This window comes from Somniosus microcephalus, chromosome 14 (genome assembly GCF_052327205.1).
Source record: "Somniosus microcephalus isolate GS21.2 chromosome 14, FLI_Smic_1.0, whole genome shotgun sequence".
Lineage (NCBI taxonomy): Eukaryota > Metazoa > Chordata > Chondrichthyes > Squaliformes > Somniosidae > Somniosus > Somniosus microcephalus.
The window spans coordinates 17,567,723-17,584,317 of NC_141000.1; the positions used below are offsets into that span (position 1 = coordinate 17,567,723).

The following is a 16,595-nucleotide window of genomic DNA, read 5'->3' on the forward strand; positions in this document are numbered from 1 at the left end:
ATAGATTGGTGGTAAATAATGTTTACTTCTGGCTCTTTTCTTAGATATATCAGGGTTAATGAGCACAAACTTCTATCTACACCAAGAGAGGTACCTTGTCAATCTGTATTGAATGTTCAGTGTATATACAGCACAGAAGGAGGCCATTTTAACATTTAAATGCCTTGGTTTAACATTTGATCCGAAAGACGGCTCCTCCGACAGTGCAGCGCTCCCTCAGTACTGCACTGGAGTGCCAGCTTAGATTTCTGTGCTCAACTCTCTGGAGTGGGACTTGAACCCACAACCTTCTGATGCAGAGGCGAGGGTGACACACATTAGAACCAGCATTTAGTGTTCTTCTTCCACCTTGAGAAGTTATTCGGTTATTCTTGTTAATTGAGAATGTGATGGCCTCACAATAGTTGCATTGAGTTTTACAAAGAGATATAACTTCCCTCATAATGTGATCATGGAGTATGATATATCTTGTGTATTACAAGTCTTGCATGAGTGCTCATTTCCTATACACAAACCTTACTTCCTGTTATTACAATTTTTGATCACAGTTTTTGTGTCAACATTTCGTATTGTAAATTGCTACATTAACATTTCCAATTGAATTTTGCTATGTCAACCGTCACAATGTAGTTGCAAGCTTTGACCACTAGGTGGCTCTGTGAAGCAAGTTTCTGTAGGTTATCCCAACTCTGTTTGCTGGAATATCTTCATCTACTAGCCATAGGTAACCTACTAGTATTAATGATAAAAAAAAATTGTTATTTTTTAGCTGTGTCACTCCAGTGGGGGAGGGGTTTCTTTTTAATTGATTACATAACGAGAGGAGTAGGTTAGAAAATGTTACTTTCTCATCTGGATCTTGGATTAGAATCCAACCCAAGCTGATGGGATGAAAGTTTTGTCCCTCTGTTGGCCTTAAGGGTTTTATGCAAAATGGATGTGCGTGGTTTCAGCTCAGTTTTCAATAGGTGGAGGTCCACAGGTCAAGACTTGCCACACGTCTGACTCAGAGAGGCATTAAGGATGATTGGTGTAGGACCTGTAAAAGCTCACACTGATACAGTACCAAGGGTGCTTCTAGGGTTAATACTAAGCTTGCTTTCGCACTATAACTGTAGTGTTTAGTGTGAAACAGATTCATCACTACACACCCACGCTGCAGTTACTGTCTAAATACAGCCTGAAGCAGAAGTCAGTCTCTGACCTGATGCTAGAGTAAAGGGAAGGGCGACTTCTCGAAGGAGAGAGTCTCAATCCACTCTACTTTGGAGTTAGTTTGGACCTTACCGCCCAGTTTACACTACAAGGGCCACAATTTTCTGGAACGTCTCATTTGGCCCCGATCAGCCCATTGTGCGCCTCCGATCCTCCAGTGGTGAATTTACACCAGAATTTGCTGGAGTCACAGTGAGGGACAGCGGCGATTCGGAAGCGATGCAGCCAGTGTCCATTGACTAAATGTTTGTCATCAATACCGGTCACGTGAACAGCATTGCATTATCCATCCGCGTTTTATTCTGCTTTATAAAAACAGGTTTTGAGCTGTGAGTCCCGTTTCGTGAAAAAAAACTCAAATCTGTTCGTCGGGTTTTCTGTTGTTTTCTGAAGTTGTGGAAATGTAATTCCTGGGTGTAATATGGGCAGCACCTGAGCTAATCAAAGGCTTCTAAATTAATCGTATTCCTCTGTTGGTGGACAAATTCATTTCAAAGCACACGTCCTGTGTTTTGTAGGGGAAATAGTTTAAAAATATAGTAAAAACTCAATGCAAGATCTGTAGGAAGTAATCATTTAATAATTCATTTCTCAGATATCCCTGCCTTTAGATAGTGACATAGGAACAGGAGGAGGCCATTCAGCCCCTCGAGCCTGTTCCACCATGCAATGAGATCATGGCTGATCTGCGATCTAACTCCATATACACGCCTTTGGCCCATATCCCTTAATACCTTTGTTTAACAAAAAGCTAGCAATCTCCGATTCAAAATTATCAATTGATTTAGCATCAATTCATAGAATCATAGAAATTCACACCACAGAAGGAGACCATTCGGCCCATCTTGTCTGCGCCAGCCGACAAAGAGCTATCCACCCGAATCCCACTTTCCAGCTCTTGGTCCGTAGCCCTGTAGGTTACGGCACTTCAAGTGCATATCCAAGTACTTTTTAAATGTGATGAGGGTCTCTACCTCCACCACCCTTTCAGGCAGTGAGTTCCAGACCCCCACCACCCTCCGGGTGAAAACATTTCTCCTTATCTCCCCTCTCAACCTCCGACCAGGAAGGGACAGAGCGTATACACATAAGAGTGCATCAGAAAGCGGGGTCAGAGTAGGGAAAAATGGTAAAAAGACAAAATTAAAAGCTCTAAATCTGAACGCATGCAGCATTCGTAACAAGATAGATGAGTTGACAGCACAAATAGAAATAAATGGGTATGATCTGATGGCCATTACAGAGACGTGGTTGCAAGGTGACCAAGGCTGGGAACTGAATATTAAGGGGCATTTGTCATTTCGTAAGGATAGGCAGAAAGGAAAAGGAGGTGGTGCAGCTCTGTTAATAAGGAATGAGATCAGTGCAGTAGTGAGAAATGATATTAGCCTAGAAGATCAAGATGTAGAATCAGTTTGGGTGGAGATAAGAAATAATAAGGGTAAGAAGTCACTGGTGGGAGTGGTCTACAGGCCCCCAAACAGTAGCCACACTGTAGGACAGAGAATAAATCAAGAAATAATAGAGGCTTGTAAGAAAGGTACGGCTATAATCATGGGAGATTTTAATCTTCATATTGATTGGAGAAAGCAAATTGGCAAAGGTAGACTTGAGGAAGAGTTCTTGGAGTGTATATGGGATGGTTTCTTGGAACAATACATTGTGGAACCAACCAGGCAGCAGGCTATTTTAGATCTGGTAATGTGTAACGAGGCTGGATTAACTAATGATCTCGAAGTGAAGGATCCTTTTGGGAAGAGTGAACATAGCATAGTTGAATTTCAAATTCAGTTTGAGGGTGAGAAAGCTAGGTCTCAAACTGGTGTCCTGAACTTAAACAAAGGTAATTACAAAGGTATGAAGGCAGACTTGGTTAAAGTGGACTGGGAAAATATGTTACTGGGTAAGACTACAGAAAAGCAGTGGCAAACATTTAAGGAGATATTTCATAACTCTCAGCAAAGATATATTCCAGTGAGAAAGAAAAACTCTAAGAGAAGGATGAACTATCCGTGGCTAACTAAGGAAGTAAAGGATGGTACCAAATTGAAAACAAAAACATACAGTGTTGCGAAGAATAGTGAAAGGCCGGATGATTGGGAAATTTTTAAAAACCAGCAAAGGACGACTAAAAAAATGATAAAGAGAGAGAAGGTAGCTTATGAGAGTAAGTAAGCAAGAAATATAAAAACAAACAGTAAGAGCTTTTGCACGTATATAAAAAGGAAGAGAGTAGCTAAACGTTGGTCCCCTAGAGGATGAGTCTGGGGAACTAATGATGAGAAACAGGGAAATGGCAGAGACCTTGAACAAATATTTTGTATCGGTCTTCATGATAGAAGACACTAAAATCATCCTGATAATGGATAATCAAGGGGCTATTGGGGTGGGGAGGGGGGAACTTAAAACAATCACTATCACTAGAGAGAAAGTACTAGGCAAACTAATGGGACTAAAGGTGGACAAGTCCCCTGGACCCAATGACCTGCATCCTAGAGTCTTAAAAGAGGTGGCTGCAGAGTTGGTGGATGCATTGGTTATAATCTACCAAAATTCCTTGGATTCTGGAGTGGTCCCAGTGGACTGGAAAACTGCAAATGTAATGCCCCTATTTAAGAAAGGAGGCAGACAGAAAGCAGGCAACTATTGAACAGTTAGCCTGTTATTGGGGAAAATGCTGGAGTCCATCATTAAGGAAGTGGTAGCAGGATATTTAGAAAAACATAATATAGTCAAGCAGAGTCAGCATGGTTTTATGAAAGGGAAATCATGTTTGACAAATTTACTGGAGTTCTTTGAGGATGTAACGAGCAGGGTGGATAAAGGGGAACCAGTAGATGTCGTGTATTTGGATTTCCAGAAGGCATTTGATAAGGTGCCACATAGAAGGTTACTACACAAGATAAGAGCTCATGGGGTTGGGGGTAATATATTAGCATGGCTAGAGGATTGGCTAACTAACAGAAAACAGAGAGTCGGGATAAATGGGTCATTTTCAGGTTGGCAAACTGTAACTAGGTGCCGCAGGGATCAGTGCTCGGGCCTCAACTATTTACAATCTATATTAATGACTTGAATGAAGGGACTGAGTGTAATGTAGCTAAATTTGCTGAGGATACAAAGATAGGTGGAAAAGCAAATTGTGTGGAGGGATATAGATAGGCTAAGTGAGTGGGCAAAAATCTGGCAGATGGAGTTTAATGTGGTAAAATGCGAGGTTATCCACTTTGATATGAAAAATAAAAAAGCAAATTATAATTTAAATGGGGAGAGATTACAAAATGCTGAGGTACAGAGGGATCTGGGGGTCCTTGTACATGAATTACAAAAAGTTAGCATGCAGGTACAACAAGTAATTAGGAAGGCAAATGGAATGTTGGACTTTATTGCAAAGGGAATGGAGTATAAAGGCAGGGAAGTCCTGTTACAAATTTACAGGGCGTTGGTGAGACCACACCTGGAGTACTGCGTACAGTTTTGGTCTCCTTATTTAAGGAAAGATATCGTTGCATTGGAGGTAGTTCAGAGAAGGTTCACGAGGTTGATTCCGGAGATGAAGGGGTTGTATTATGAAGAAAGGTTGAGCAGGTTGGGCCTATACTCATTGGAGTTTAGAAGAATGAGAGACGATCTTATTAAAACATATAAGATTCTGAAGGGGCTTCACAGGGTAGATGCAGAGAGGATGTTTCCCCTCGTGGGGGAATCTAGAACTAGGGGGCATAATTTCAGAATAAGGGGGCACCCTTTTAAATCGGAAATGAGGAGGAATTTCTTCTCTCAGAGGGTCGTGAATCTTTGGAATTCTCTTCCCCAGAGAGCTGTGGAGGCTGGGACATTGAATATATTTAAGGTGGAGATAGACAGATTTTTGAAAGGTAAGGGAGTGAAGGGTTATGGAGAATGGGCAGGGAAATGGAGTTGAGGCCAAGATCAGATCAGCCATGATCTTATTGAATGGTGGAGCAGGCTCGAGGGGCCAAATGACCTACTCCTGCTCCTACGTCTTATGTTCTTATGTTTATGTTCTTATGACCGATTGCTTTAAATCTATGCCCCCTGGTTATTGACCCTTCTGCTAAGGGAAATAGGTCCTTCCTATCCACTCTATCTAGGCCCCTCATAATTTTATGCACCTCAATTAGGTCTCCCCTCAGCCTCCTCTGTTCCAATGAAAACAACCCCAGCCTATCCAATCTTTCCTCATAGCTAAAATTCCCCAGCCCAGGCAACATCCTCGCAAATCTCCTCTGCACCTGGTCTAGTGCAATCACATCCTTCCTGTAATGTCGTGACCAGAACTGCACGCAGTATTCTAGCTGCAGCCTAACTAGTGTTTTATACAGTTCAAGTATAACCTCCCTGCTCTTATATTCTATGCCTCAGCTAATAAAGGCAAGTATCCCATATACCTTCTTAACCACCTTATCTACCTGTCCTGCTACCTTCAGTGATTTGTGGCCATGCACTCCAAGCTCCCTCTGATCTTCTGCATTTCTCAGTGACCTACCATTTATAGTGTATTCCCTTGCCTTGTTAGCCCTCCCCAAATGAATTATCTCACTCTTCTCCAGATTGAATTCCATTTGCCACTGTTCTGCCCACCTGACTAGTCCATTGATATCTTCCTGCAGTCTGCAGCCTTCTTCTTCATTATCAACCACACGGCCAATTTTTGTATCATCTGCAAACTTCTTAATCATACTTCCTACATTCAAGTCCAAGTCATTGATATATACCACAAAAAGCAGAGGACCCAGTACTAAGTCCTGCGGAACCCCACTGAAACAGCCTTCCAGTCACAGAAGCACCCTTCGACCATTACCTTTTGTTTCCTGCCTCTGAGCCAATTTTGGATCCAACTTGTCACTTTTCCTTGGCTCCCATGGCAATTGCTGTTTGCAGAAGAGTGTTCCAAACTTCTACCACCCTCTCTGTGTAGAGGTGTTTCCTAATTTCTCTCTAATTTTTAGATTATGCCCCTTAGTCCTAGAATCCCCAACCAGCGGAAATAGTTTCTCTCTATCTACCCTAGCTGTTCCCCTTAATATCCTGAAAACTTTGATCAGATCACCCCTTAACCTTCTAAATTCAAGGGAGTACAACCCTAATTTGTGTAATTTCTCCTCGTAACTTAACCCTTGAAGTCCGGGTATCATTCTGGTAAACCTACACTGCACTCCCTCCAAGGCCAATATATCCTTCCTACGGTGTGGTGCCCAGAACTGCTCACAGTGCTCCAGGTGTGGTCTAACCAGGGTTTTGTACAGCTGCAGCGTAACTTCTACTCCCTTGTACTCTAGTCCTCTAAATACAAAGGCCAGCATTCCATTAACCTTTTTGATTATTTTCTGTACCTGTTCATGACATTTTAATGGTCTATGTACCTGAACCCCCAGGTCTCTTTGGACCTCCGCTGCTTTTAGCTTTTTACCATTTAGAAAGTACCATGTTCTGTCCTTTCTTAGGTCCAAAGTGGATGACCTCACACTTGCTTACATTGAAATCCATTTGCTACAGTTTTGCCCATTCACTTAATCTATCAATATCCCTTTGTAATTTTATGCTTTCATCTGCACTGCCTACAATGCCGCCTATCTTTGTGATTATGCGGGACACCACTAATCACATCCTGCCAATTTGAGTACCTGCCCATTATCCCTACTCTCTGTCTCCTGCCGCTCAGCCAATTTCCTAATCAGGTCTATAATTTGCTTCTATCTTAAATAACAGTCTCTTATGTGGGACTTTATTAAATGCCTTCTGGAAGTCCATATAAATAACATCCATAGACATTCCCCTGTCAACTACTTTAGTCACCTCTTCAAAAAATTCAATCAGGTTTGTCAAGCATGACCTACCTTTCACAAATCCATGCTGGCTCTCTCTGATCAACTGAAAATTTTCAAGGTGTTCCGACACCCTATCCTTAATTATAGACTCTAGCAATTTCCCGACAACAGATGTTAGGCTAAGTGGTCTATAATTCCCCAGTTTCCCTCTCTCGCCAATCCTAAAAAGCAGAGTGACATGTGCAATTTTCCAGTCTAAGGGAACGGTTCCTGAATCGAGAGAACTTTGGAAGATTATAGTTAGGGCATCTGCAATGTGCTCACCTACTTCCTTTAAAACCCTGAAATAGAAACCATCTGGCCCTGGGGATTTGACCCTCTTTAGTGTCATTATTTTCTTCATTACTGTTAATTTACTTACATTAATTTAATGAGTCCCTGTCCCCAAGTCAATATTCGTTTCTTTGGGATTTCCGTCAGGTCCGCCATTTCCAGCATTATCATCACCACTTTCAGTTTTTAATGGGCCAACATTGCTCCTGACCACCCTCTTTTTTCTAATGTAACTTTAAAAATTCTTCATATTGATTTTGATATTCCTTGCGAGTAAGTTTCTTTTCATACTCCCTTTTTGTTGCTTTTACTATCTGTTTTGTGACCCTTTGCTGTTCTTTGTATCTTTCCCATTCACCAGGATCTGTGCTTTGTTTGGCATTTTTGTATGCCCTTTCCTTTAGTTTTGTGCTGCCCTTTACCTCTTTAGTTGTCCATGGCTCTTGCCCCTCAGGGGTATAAACCCCTGCACCTTCTAAGCACATGCAGCTGTATGGTCTCGAATAGTCGTCTTAACTCTTTGATTGACAATTTCACATTTTTTCCAGCACAGGCACGATGGGCCAAATGGCCTCCTGTGCTGTTTCATTCTAAGATTCCCTCAATAAATTACTTACTGATGCCATACCCCCTTGATGTGGAATTGAATGAATTTATCCATATGAATTCTGAAAGCAACGCTTATTTGGATCGATACTCTATGTTAAAACTAACGATTGACACTGCCAAGGAGCCAGAGATTAGTGAATGGATAGAAACATTAAATGGCTTTCAAAAATTCAATTCCATTTAACAAGAAACTTTCCGACCAGCTAGTATATCTGAAAGCCAATTATTTATTCATTAGCTAAATAAATCGACAAAACTCATCTATGGTAATGGAAAATCAATCTTAGAGCAATAAATCGCGCTACTGCCAGGTCACCAGTGCCGTTCTGCTTCAGTCTACATGTCAGCAGCGATCAAACCAGTGTTAATTAGGCAAATTGGACATTGCCATTGATTTTACAGTGTGGGGCGGAGCTATGATAGTGGTAAAGAAAGAAAGACTTGCATTTTTATTGCGCCGTTCATGACCTCAGGACATCCCAAAGCGCTTTACAGCCAATTAAGTACTTTTGAAATGTAGTCACTGTTGTAAAGTAGGAAACGCAGCAGCCACTTTGCACACAGCAAGATCCCACAAACAGCAATGTGATTATGACCAGTTAATCTGTTTTTAGTTGTTGGTTTTGGGATAAATGTTGGCTTGTACAACAGGGAGCGTTTTCCTGCTTTTCTTTGAATAGCACCATGGGATTATTTATGTCCACCTGAGAGGGCAGATGGGTCCGCAGTGTAACGTCTCATCCGAAAGACGGCACCTCTGAGAATGCGGCGCTCCCTCAGTACTGCACTGAAATGTCAGCCTAGATTTTGTGCTCAAGTCTCTGGAGTGGGACTTGAACCCACAACAATCTGACTCAGAGGCAAGAGTGGTATCACTAAGCCATGGCTGACACCTAGTGGTATTAACACTTTTGGCGAGGTTCACAGCGGAGCGGTGCAGAGAAGCCCAGGAAATTTTGGTGCGTCGTAAGTAATGGCCTGAGTCACGCCATAATTTCCTGAAAACCTGGGGCACAGTAATGACATAAGCCGTTGATACGCCATTACTATGGCGCAAGGCTTCAGCAAATTCCAGGCCCACGGCCAAAACCTGTTTTGCACTGTTACTGGATTGGACACTGACACTAAACTTGTAGGGGCTGATTTCCTCACAACTGGCAGTAGTGGGATTAGAAGAGGAGCCAAGAGCCATGATGTTGGCTTCCAAAAGTCCACTGCTACTTCTGAGATTCCCTATCAAAAATGCCAGCAGGATTGACTGCGTCCACATAAATTTGGCCAACAGTATTCAAATTAGATGTCAATGACGGGAATATGTCATCTGTTGGATTCCCAATCGTTTAGCATCACTGGGCCTCAGGAACACTGTGCGTTCCTAGAACTGGTGTTGCTAAGGTATCAGAGGAGGATTTAAAAATGAATGGTCCGCTTGCCTAATACAACCAAAGACAGGCGAGAGAGCAAGAAAAATGTAAACTTTATCTTCTTCAGCTGGGGCTGCTGGCAATGTTAGATTGCAGCAGGTGCCACAGCCATTCCCTTTCCCCCGCACCCCCACTTGAAGTGGGGGAGTCCACCAACAGCAAGTAAATGACCCCGATCCGTGGAATTCCAGTGGGGTCAGTGGTCACCAGGAAACGAGGGGGGTGGGGGGTTGTGGGGTTGTGGCTCAAAGCTCGTATTGCCACCGATCCAGTGGGATTCCTGCTGGATTGGAAAACCAGCTGCAGTGTGAATGTTCCAAAAGATACATTCACGAGGAAATAATTTAATTCGGCATTGAACTTGTGCTGTACCTGATCTGAAAGTGCTTGTTGCTGATACTGGGTGCAGAAACTCAAAAGTTTCCGAATACTGATATCTCTAACTTTGATCATAAAATTCCCTTTAAAAATTGTACATATTAATGAATGAGTAAAAATTCTAGCAACTTAATCTTTAGTAAATAGTTATTTTTTTTATTCCCAGGTACTCCCAACCTCTTCATGAAGAGATAGCTCTACACAAGTACCTTAAGCACCGGAATATTGTCCAGTACCTTGGTTCAATTTCTGAAGATGGCTACATCAAGATCTTTATGGAGCAAGTGCCAGGAGGTATGTATATCAAATCCCTCCTTGTACACTAGCATTTTCAAACTGCTATCATATTGGGTTTAGTGGGTGCTAGCTCTGCCAGTTACCAGCTCGCAGGGCTCCTGCAGCCAATAATAACCCAAAAGTAAACTTGGTGCATTCACTGAGGCAGAAGTCATCCACTTCAGATCCAAAAACACAAATGGGAATATTTCCTTAATGCTGAGAGGCTCAGAGCTGGACTATGCTTCCTATAGCGGGAATATGGTATTGAGATAGAGGATCAGCCATGATCATATTGAATGGCGGAGCAGGCTCGAAGGGCCGAATGGCCTACTCCTGCTCCTATTTTTCTATGTTTTTCCATGTTTCTAAGGGATTTGGATGTCTGTGTACACATATCACTAAAAGCTAGTGCACAGGTATCAAAAGTAATCAAAAAGGCTAAAGGTTGGCCTTTATCTCAGGGGTGCTGGAATACAAAAGTGAGGAAGTGATGCTTCAGTTGTATAGGGCCTTGGTTAGACCCCATCTGGAGTGCTGCGTTCAGTTATGGACATTGTGGGGGGAATTTTAACAGTCTAGGCAGTATGGGTTGGGGTTCAGAAGTGCGGTTAAATTTCCTGAAAATGGAAGCTGGCTCCAATGTACCGACTTCTGGATTTAACTCAGGCACATTAGGATGCGTGTGCGGAACCCCCTCTGGAAAGGCAGGTTACTCATTATAATATTTAAATTAGGCTATTTCAACGAGATTTTCAGCAGCATTTAAATTTAACAATACATGCACAGCTTTCCTGAGCTTCCTGAAAGTTGCCATTGAAAGGAAGGCGAGAAGATTGTACGGCAATTCATGGGTCTAATTAAAAGGCACGAATACGGAGATCAATAAAGGGTCAGTGCTCACAGGTGCTTTCTTACCTCCCACTGGGAAAGGGTTTAGTCCGACAACTTGTGTTGAGAGGCTAGTTTGTGGACTTTGGAGGTATCGACACTCAGAACATCAGGATGGGTGGAGCCATGGCTGCCTTAGATTGGACTTCAGATGAGAAAGAAAATAACCATCAGCAGCAGGTGGTCAGCAGAGAGGGGAGCAACAGAGGGGTCCAGGTCGCAGGAGGCACTACCCACGTAACAGGGTGTACAGATAGAGGCTCAGCTTCCTTGACCTCTCGGAAGAGCAGTGCTTCCTGAGGCTGAGATTGTCACGTTAGATGGTGCCAGACATCTGCAGCCTCCTAGAAGAAGACCTGCTGGACCTGGTAGCCACACATTACCAGTGGCTGTGAAAGTCACCACTGCACTCAACCTATTTGCCTCCGGAACGTTCCAGGGTGCTCCCGGAGACATATCCTGGATCTCCCAGTCGGCTGCACATAAATGCATAAGGCATGTAACTGATCGGATGTTTGCCAGGGCCGGCAATGTCAACTTCACCTGTGATGATGCTAGTCAGAATGAGTGGGTGCTCCATGTTGCGCCTCAGGCTGGCTTCCCACATGTGCAGGGTGTCATCAACTGCACACACGTGGCAATCTGGGCACCCCCCAGAACAACCAGGAGTATTCAACAACCGCAAGGGATTTCATTTGATCAATGGGCTGCTGGAGTGCAACCGGAAAAGGCTTAAAGCAGGTGTGCGCCAGATTCCCAGGAAGCTGCCATGATGCTTTCATCCTGCAGCAACTTAAGCTCCCCGACCCCTTTGGACCTGCAAGCAGACTTAAGGGGTGGCTGTTAGGAGACAAAGGATGTCTCTTTCAAACTTGGCTGATGACACCAGTGTGGACCCCACCAAGAAGCCCAAGAGTGGTACAGTGAAAGCCAGCTGACCACCAGATGTGTCATTGAGCAAACGATCGGTCTGCTCAAGATGTGCTTCAGGTGCCTGGACAGATCTGGCGGTACCCTTCAAGACACACCAACCAGGGTGTCCAGAATGATGGTGGTGTGCTGCACTCTGCACAACATTGTGCAGCAGCGAGGATTGGAGCTGCAGGAGGAACAAGGCGCTCAACACACATCATCTGCAGACAATTCCAATGAAGAGGAGGAGGAGGAGAAGATGAAGGTTGAAGATAACGCTCCCAACACTGCAGCAGCCACTCACATTGCTCCCCGGGATGCTAGAGATTTCCTTATAGCTGTAAAGTTCAGTTAGTCACTCCCACTGGAACGATGTAACAATCACAAGCAATGCCCACTCCCTCGCCCCTCCTCAATCCCACTGTCATAAAGCATCATTTAACCAACCATCCACCCATTGCACATCCCCCCCATTGGTCCCCATCAATTCAAGTCTAACCATCCACCCATTGCACATACCCCCCTGCACATCCCCCCCATTGGTCCCCATCAATTCAAGTCTTCCCATTCATCAACAAGCAACTGAAAAGGTGAGTTACTGCCCGGCAACCAAAAATGGGCAACACGGAAAAGTGGGGCAAAGTAATACATTTTATGTGATGCTAGCAAACAATGGAAACTTAATAACCTAACATTTGCAGCAACAGCCATGTGCATACCCTTGTTGGACTACAAAGCTTTCCTCTTCCTTTTCCTACCACTCCTACGCGGTGCAACCCCTGTGGCTTCAGCAGAGGTAGAGGCAGGCTGCTCAGATCCCTGCTGTGACTGCTGAGATGCTCTTGGCCGACAGCCTCTGGTTTTTGGAGCTTGTGAGGGCCCCGCCAAAGACTGCTCCACCTGTAACTGTGGAGGGGCAGACTCGGCTATCGAGAGAGGAAGTAGCATGTTGGGTACTGACTTGGGCGGGGTTGGGGGGTGGTGCAACGAGTGGGAAGTGGGAGCGCTTTAAGTGGAGACCCCACTTCCATGTCCCCTTTTGCCATCATCCTTCTCGTGGGCCAGCGTTCTTCACTCCTACCACTCTGCTGGAGAGCAGCTTGGTGCAGATCAGTGAGGCGCTGTAAGGCCAAGGCTAAGCTGTCTGTCATCCTATTTAAGGCAGCAGACATGTTGCCATCCAGAGTCTGCACAGCCATGGTCAAGGCCTACATGGACTCATTTGATTGCCGTGATTGATGTTCCACGGAGCTGGTCCACTCTATCCATGGAAGAAGACATTCTCACCATGCCCAGAGACATCAACCCACTTATGCTTGATGTGGACTCCTCCATTCTCTCTGCAATCATGGACAGTGAGTGTTTAAAGCCTGCCAGAACGTCGCAGATTTTCTGCCACCCCTCAATAATTATCCTTTTCATCGATGGCCCCCCGTGGTTCAGCATCTGTGTCCAGCTGAGCAGAGCTTGGAGAGGCCTGCGCCCTCCGACACGGACTCTCCACACTGTCCCTGCCACCAATGTCTGCTCCTGCTCACTTGTGAACTGTGAGTCACCACATGAAAACACAACTAACTGCCTAACTGGACCCACCGAAGTGCGAGTATCTGCGCTGGTGCATGATAATCATGGAATCATAGAAATTTACAGCACAGAAGGAGGCCAATTGGCCCATCGTGTCTGTGCCAACCAAAAAAGAGCCATCCAGCCTAATCCCACTTTCTAGCTCTTGGTCTGTAGCCTTGTAGGTTACAACATTTCAAGTGCCTATCCAAGTACTTTTTATATGCGGTGAGGGTTTCTGCCTCTACCACCCTTTCAGGCAATGTGTGCCAGACCCCCACCACCCTCTGTGTTAAAATATTTCTCCTCAACTCTAATCCTTCTACCAACTACTTTAAATCTATGCCCCCTGGTTATGGACCTCACTGCTAAGGGAAATAGGTCCTTCCTATCCACTCTATCTAGGCCCCTCATAATTGTATGCACCTCAATCAAGTCTCCCATCAACCTCCTCTGTTCCAAAGAAAACAACCCCAGCCTATCCAATCTTTCCTCATAGTAAAATTCTACAGTCCTGGTAACATCCTCGTAAATCTACTCTGTACCCTCGCTAGTGCGATCACATCCTTCCTGTAGTGCGGTGACCAGAACTGTACCCAGTACTCTAGCTGTGACCTAATTACTGTTTTATAAAGTTCTAGCATAACATCCCTGCTCTTATATTCCATGCCTCGGCTAATAAAGGAAAGTATCCTGTATGCCTTCTTAACCACCTTATCGCCCTGTCCTGCTACCTTCAGGAATCTGTGGACATGCACTCCAAGGTCCTTCTGTTCCTCTACACTTCTCAGTATCCAACCATTTATTGTGTATTCCCTTGCCTTGTTAGCCCTGCCCAAATGTATTACCTCACACTTCTCCATATTGAATTCCATTTGCCATTTTTCTGCCCACCTGACCAGTCCATTGATATCTTCCTGCAGTCTACAGCTTTCTTCCTCACTGTCAACCACACAGCCAATTTTTGTATCATCTGCAAACTTCTTAATCATACCCCCTACATTGAAGTCCAAATCATTGATTATATACCACAAAAAGCAAGGGACCTAGTACTGAGTCCTGTGGAACTCCACTGGAAACAGCCTTCCAGTCACAAAAACATCCGACGGCCATTACCCTCTGCTTCCTGCCACTGAGCCAATTTTGGATCCAACTTGCTACTTTCCCTTGGATCACATGGCCTGTTACTTTTTGACCAGTTTGTCATGTGGGACCTTGTCAAAAGCCTTGCTAAAATCCTTGTAGACTACATCAAATGCACTACTCTCATCCACCTTCCTTGTAACCTCCTCAAAAAACAATTTGAGCATGAGTCCTGTGGCAGTGCACTCTCAAAAGGAATCATTTCCTCTGATAATTCGTTGTCTGGGAGCACCATTGACTGCTGCTGCATGTGTGAGGGCCCTGGCAGAGAGAAAAGATATGAATTAATACCAGCTAAGTAAGAATGTTGCAACTTAGCATTATGAAAATGATCATATTTCACTTCAACCTGACTGAGGACAAATGTCCATCGATCCTCGGGCCTCTCCGGTCAGGCATGCCGAATTTGGGCCTGAAAATAGGCCCAGACTAATTTCTAGGCCATCTTTCTGGGAATGTTATAACTGCTTGGTATTTGCATCAGTCCTGCATCAGATACAGAGGAAATGTACATTGTTTTTTTTTTGCAGATATAGCATCCTGGCTTCTCAGAAATTTAAATAATGTAAAAGTACTTTTCCTAATGTACGTTATTCTTTTTGTCCTCTCCGATTTTCTTGCCTCCTCTCCTGAATGTTTTGACTCCTGGTGGGCTGCAGTTCAATGGAGGTCCGCTGACCCTCAGTAACTTGGCCAAATTGTGGGGGCCTAGATGGTTGACAGCAGGTTATTTCAGGGTATCACGGCTGAACCTGGTCTGGCCCACATCCAGTGTATTTATGTGTCCATTCTGGTGGGTCTTATATAGCAATCAGGAGTTGGAGCCTTGGCCCAATTGTAACTATCTGACCACCAGTCCCAGTAACTCAGCGCAGACTAGAATCTGAACCTGGGACCTTTCTAATTTGTGTGGCTCAGTACCGTATGATGTGATGGATTTCGCAACTGAGCTACCAGGGGAATTAAACCATGAGGAGAGGCAAAAGCTACATCTGCAACATTTTGATTGGAAGGAAACATTTCGCAAGCCCATGAAATATAGGGCGCCAGTTATTTTTCAGAGCAGCTCCTTTTTTTCCACACTTCAGCACTTTGGCTTTAAAACACTGCATAGTTCTTCTGAGCAAAGATCTTGTGAAAAGAGACACAGCTTTATTTTTGGAGAGAATAGCAGCTGTGCCCAATGTTTGGTTTGAAAAACAGTCCCTGTGTTTGTATGTTTTGAGATTCAGATTGTGCTCTGGGTATTGAAAGCTTTCTGGACCCACACCATGACTGACTGATGGCTGGGGTGGGAATAAACAGCATTGAGGTGTGGGGGGTGTTGAAATTGAATTGAAATCGGAGGGAGTGCAGCGAAGATTCACCAGACTGATACCTGGGATGGCAGGAATGACGTATGAGGAGAGATTGGGTCGATTGGGCTTATACTCGCTGGAGTTTAGAAGAATGAGAGGGGATCTCATTGAAACTTATAAAATTCTAACAGGACTAGACAGACTAGATGCAGGAAGGATGTTCCCGATGGCGGGGGAGTCCAGAACCAGGGGTCACAGTCTAAAGATAAGGGGTAAGCCATTTAGGACAGAGATGAGGAGGAATTCCTTCACCCAGAGAGTGGTGAACCTGTGGAATTCTCTACCACAAAAGGCAGTTGAGGCCAATTCATTAAATATATTCAAGAAGGAGTTAGATATATTTCTTAAGGCTAAAGGGATCAAGGGATATGGGGAGAAAGCAGGGACAGGGTACTGAATTTGGATGATCAGCCATGATCTCATTAAATGGCGGAGCAGGCTCGAGGGGCCGAATGGCCTACTCCTGCTCCTATCTTCTATGTTTCTATGTCTTTGCCAGTAGTGCGAGGCCAGCTCGTAGTCAATCGGCAGCCTGTTTATACATTGTTTTGACTTGGGGAAAAAACCAGCCGGGTGCGGAGTAAAGCGGGCTACGAGTCAGTTTCACACTTCTGCTGTAGACTAATTTCAACCCCATCCCGAGCCCCCTGCACCCCGCTCTCAGTCCAGGCTTAACATGGAGTGCGTATGGACATCGATAG

General features: G+C 44.3%; 1 protein-coding gene across 3 annotated transcripts in view; it reads left to right on the top strand.

The window, feature by feature from the left end:
* map3k15 (mitogen-activated protein kinase kinase kinase 15) overlaps positions 1-16,595 on the top strand; it is a 272,382-nt gene that overhangs the window by 186,793 nt on the left and 68,994 nt on the right. For all 3 annotated transcript variants that reach the window (XM_086006303.1, XM_086006302.1, XM_086006304.1), the window contains one exon: positions 9,918-10,045. In XM_086006303.1, coding sequence (XP_085862429.1) covers positions 9,918-10,045 — 128 coding nt within the window. The remainder of the gene's footprint in view (positions 1-9,917; positions 10,046-16,595) is intronic.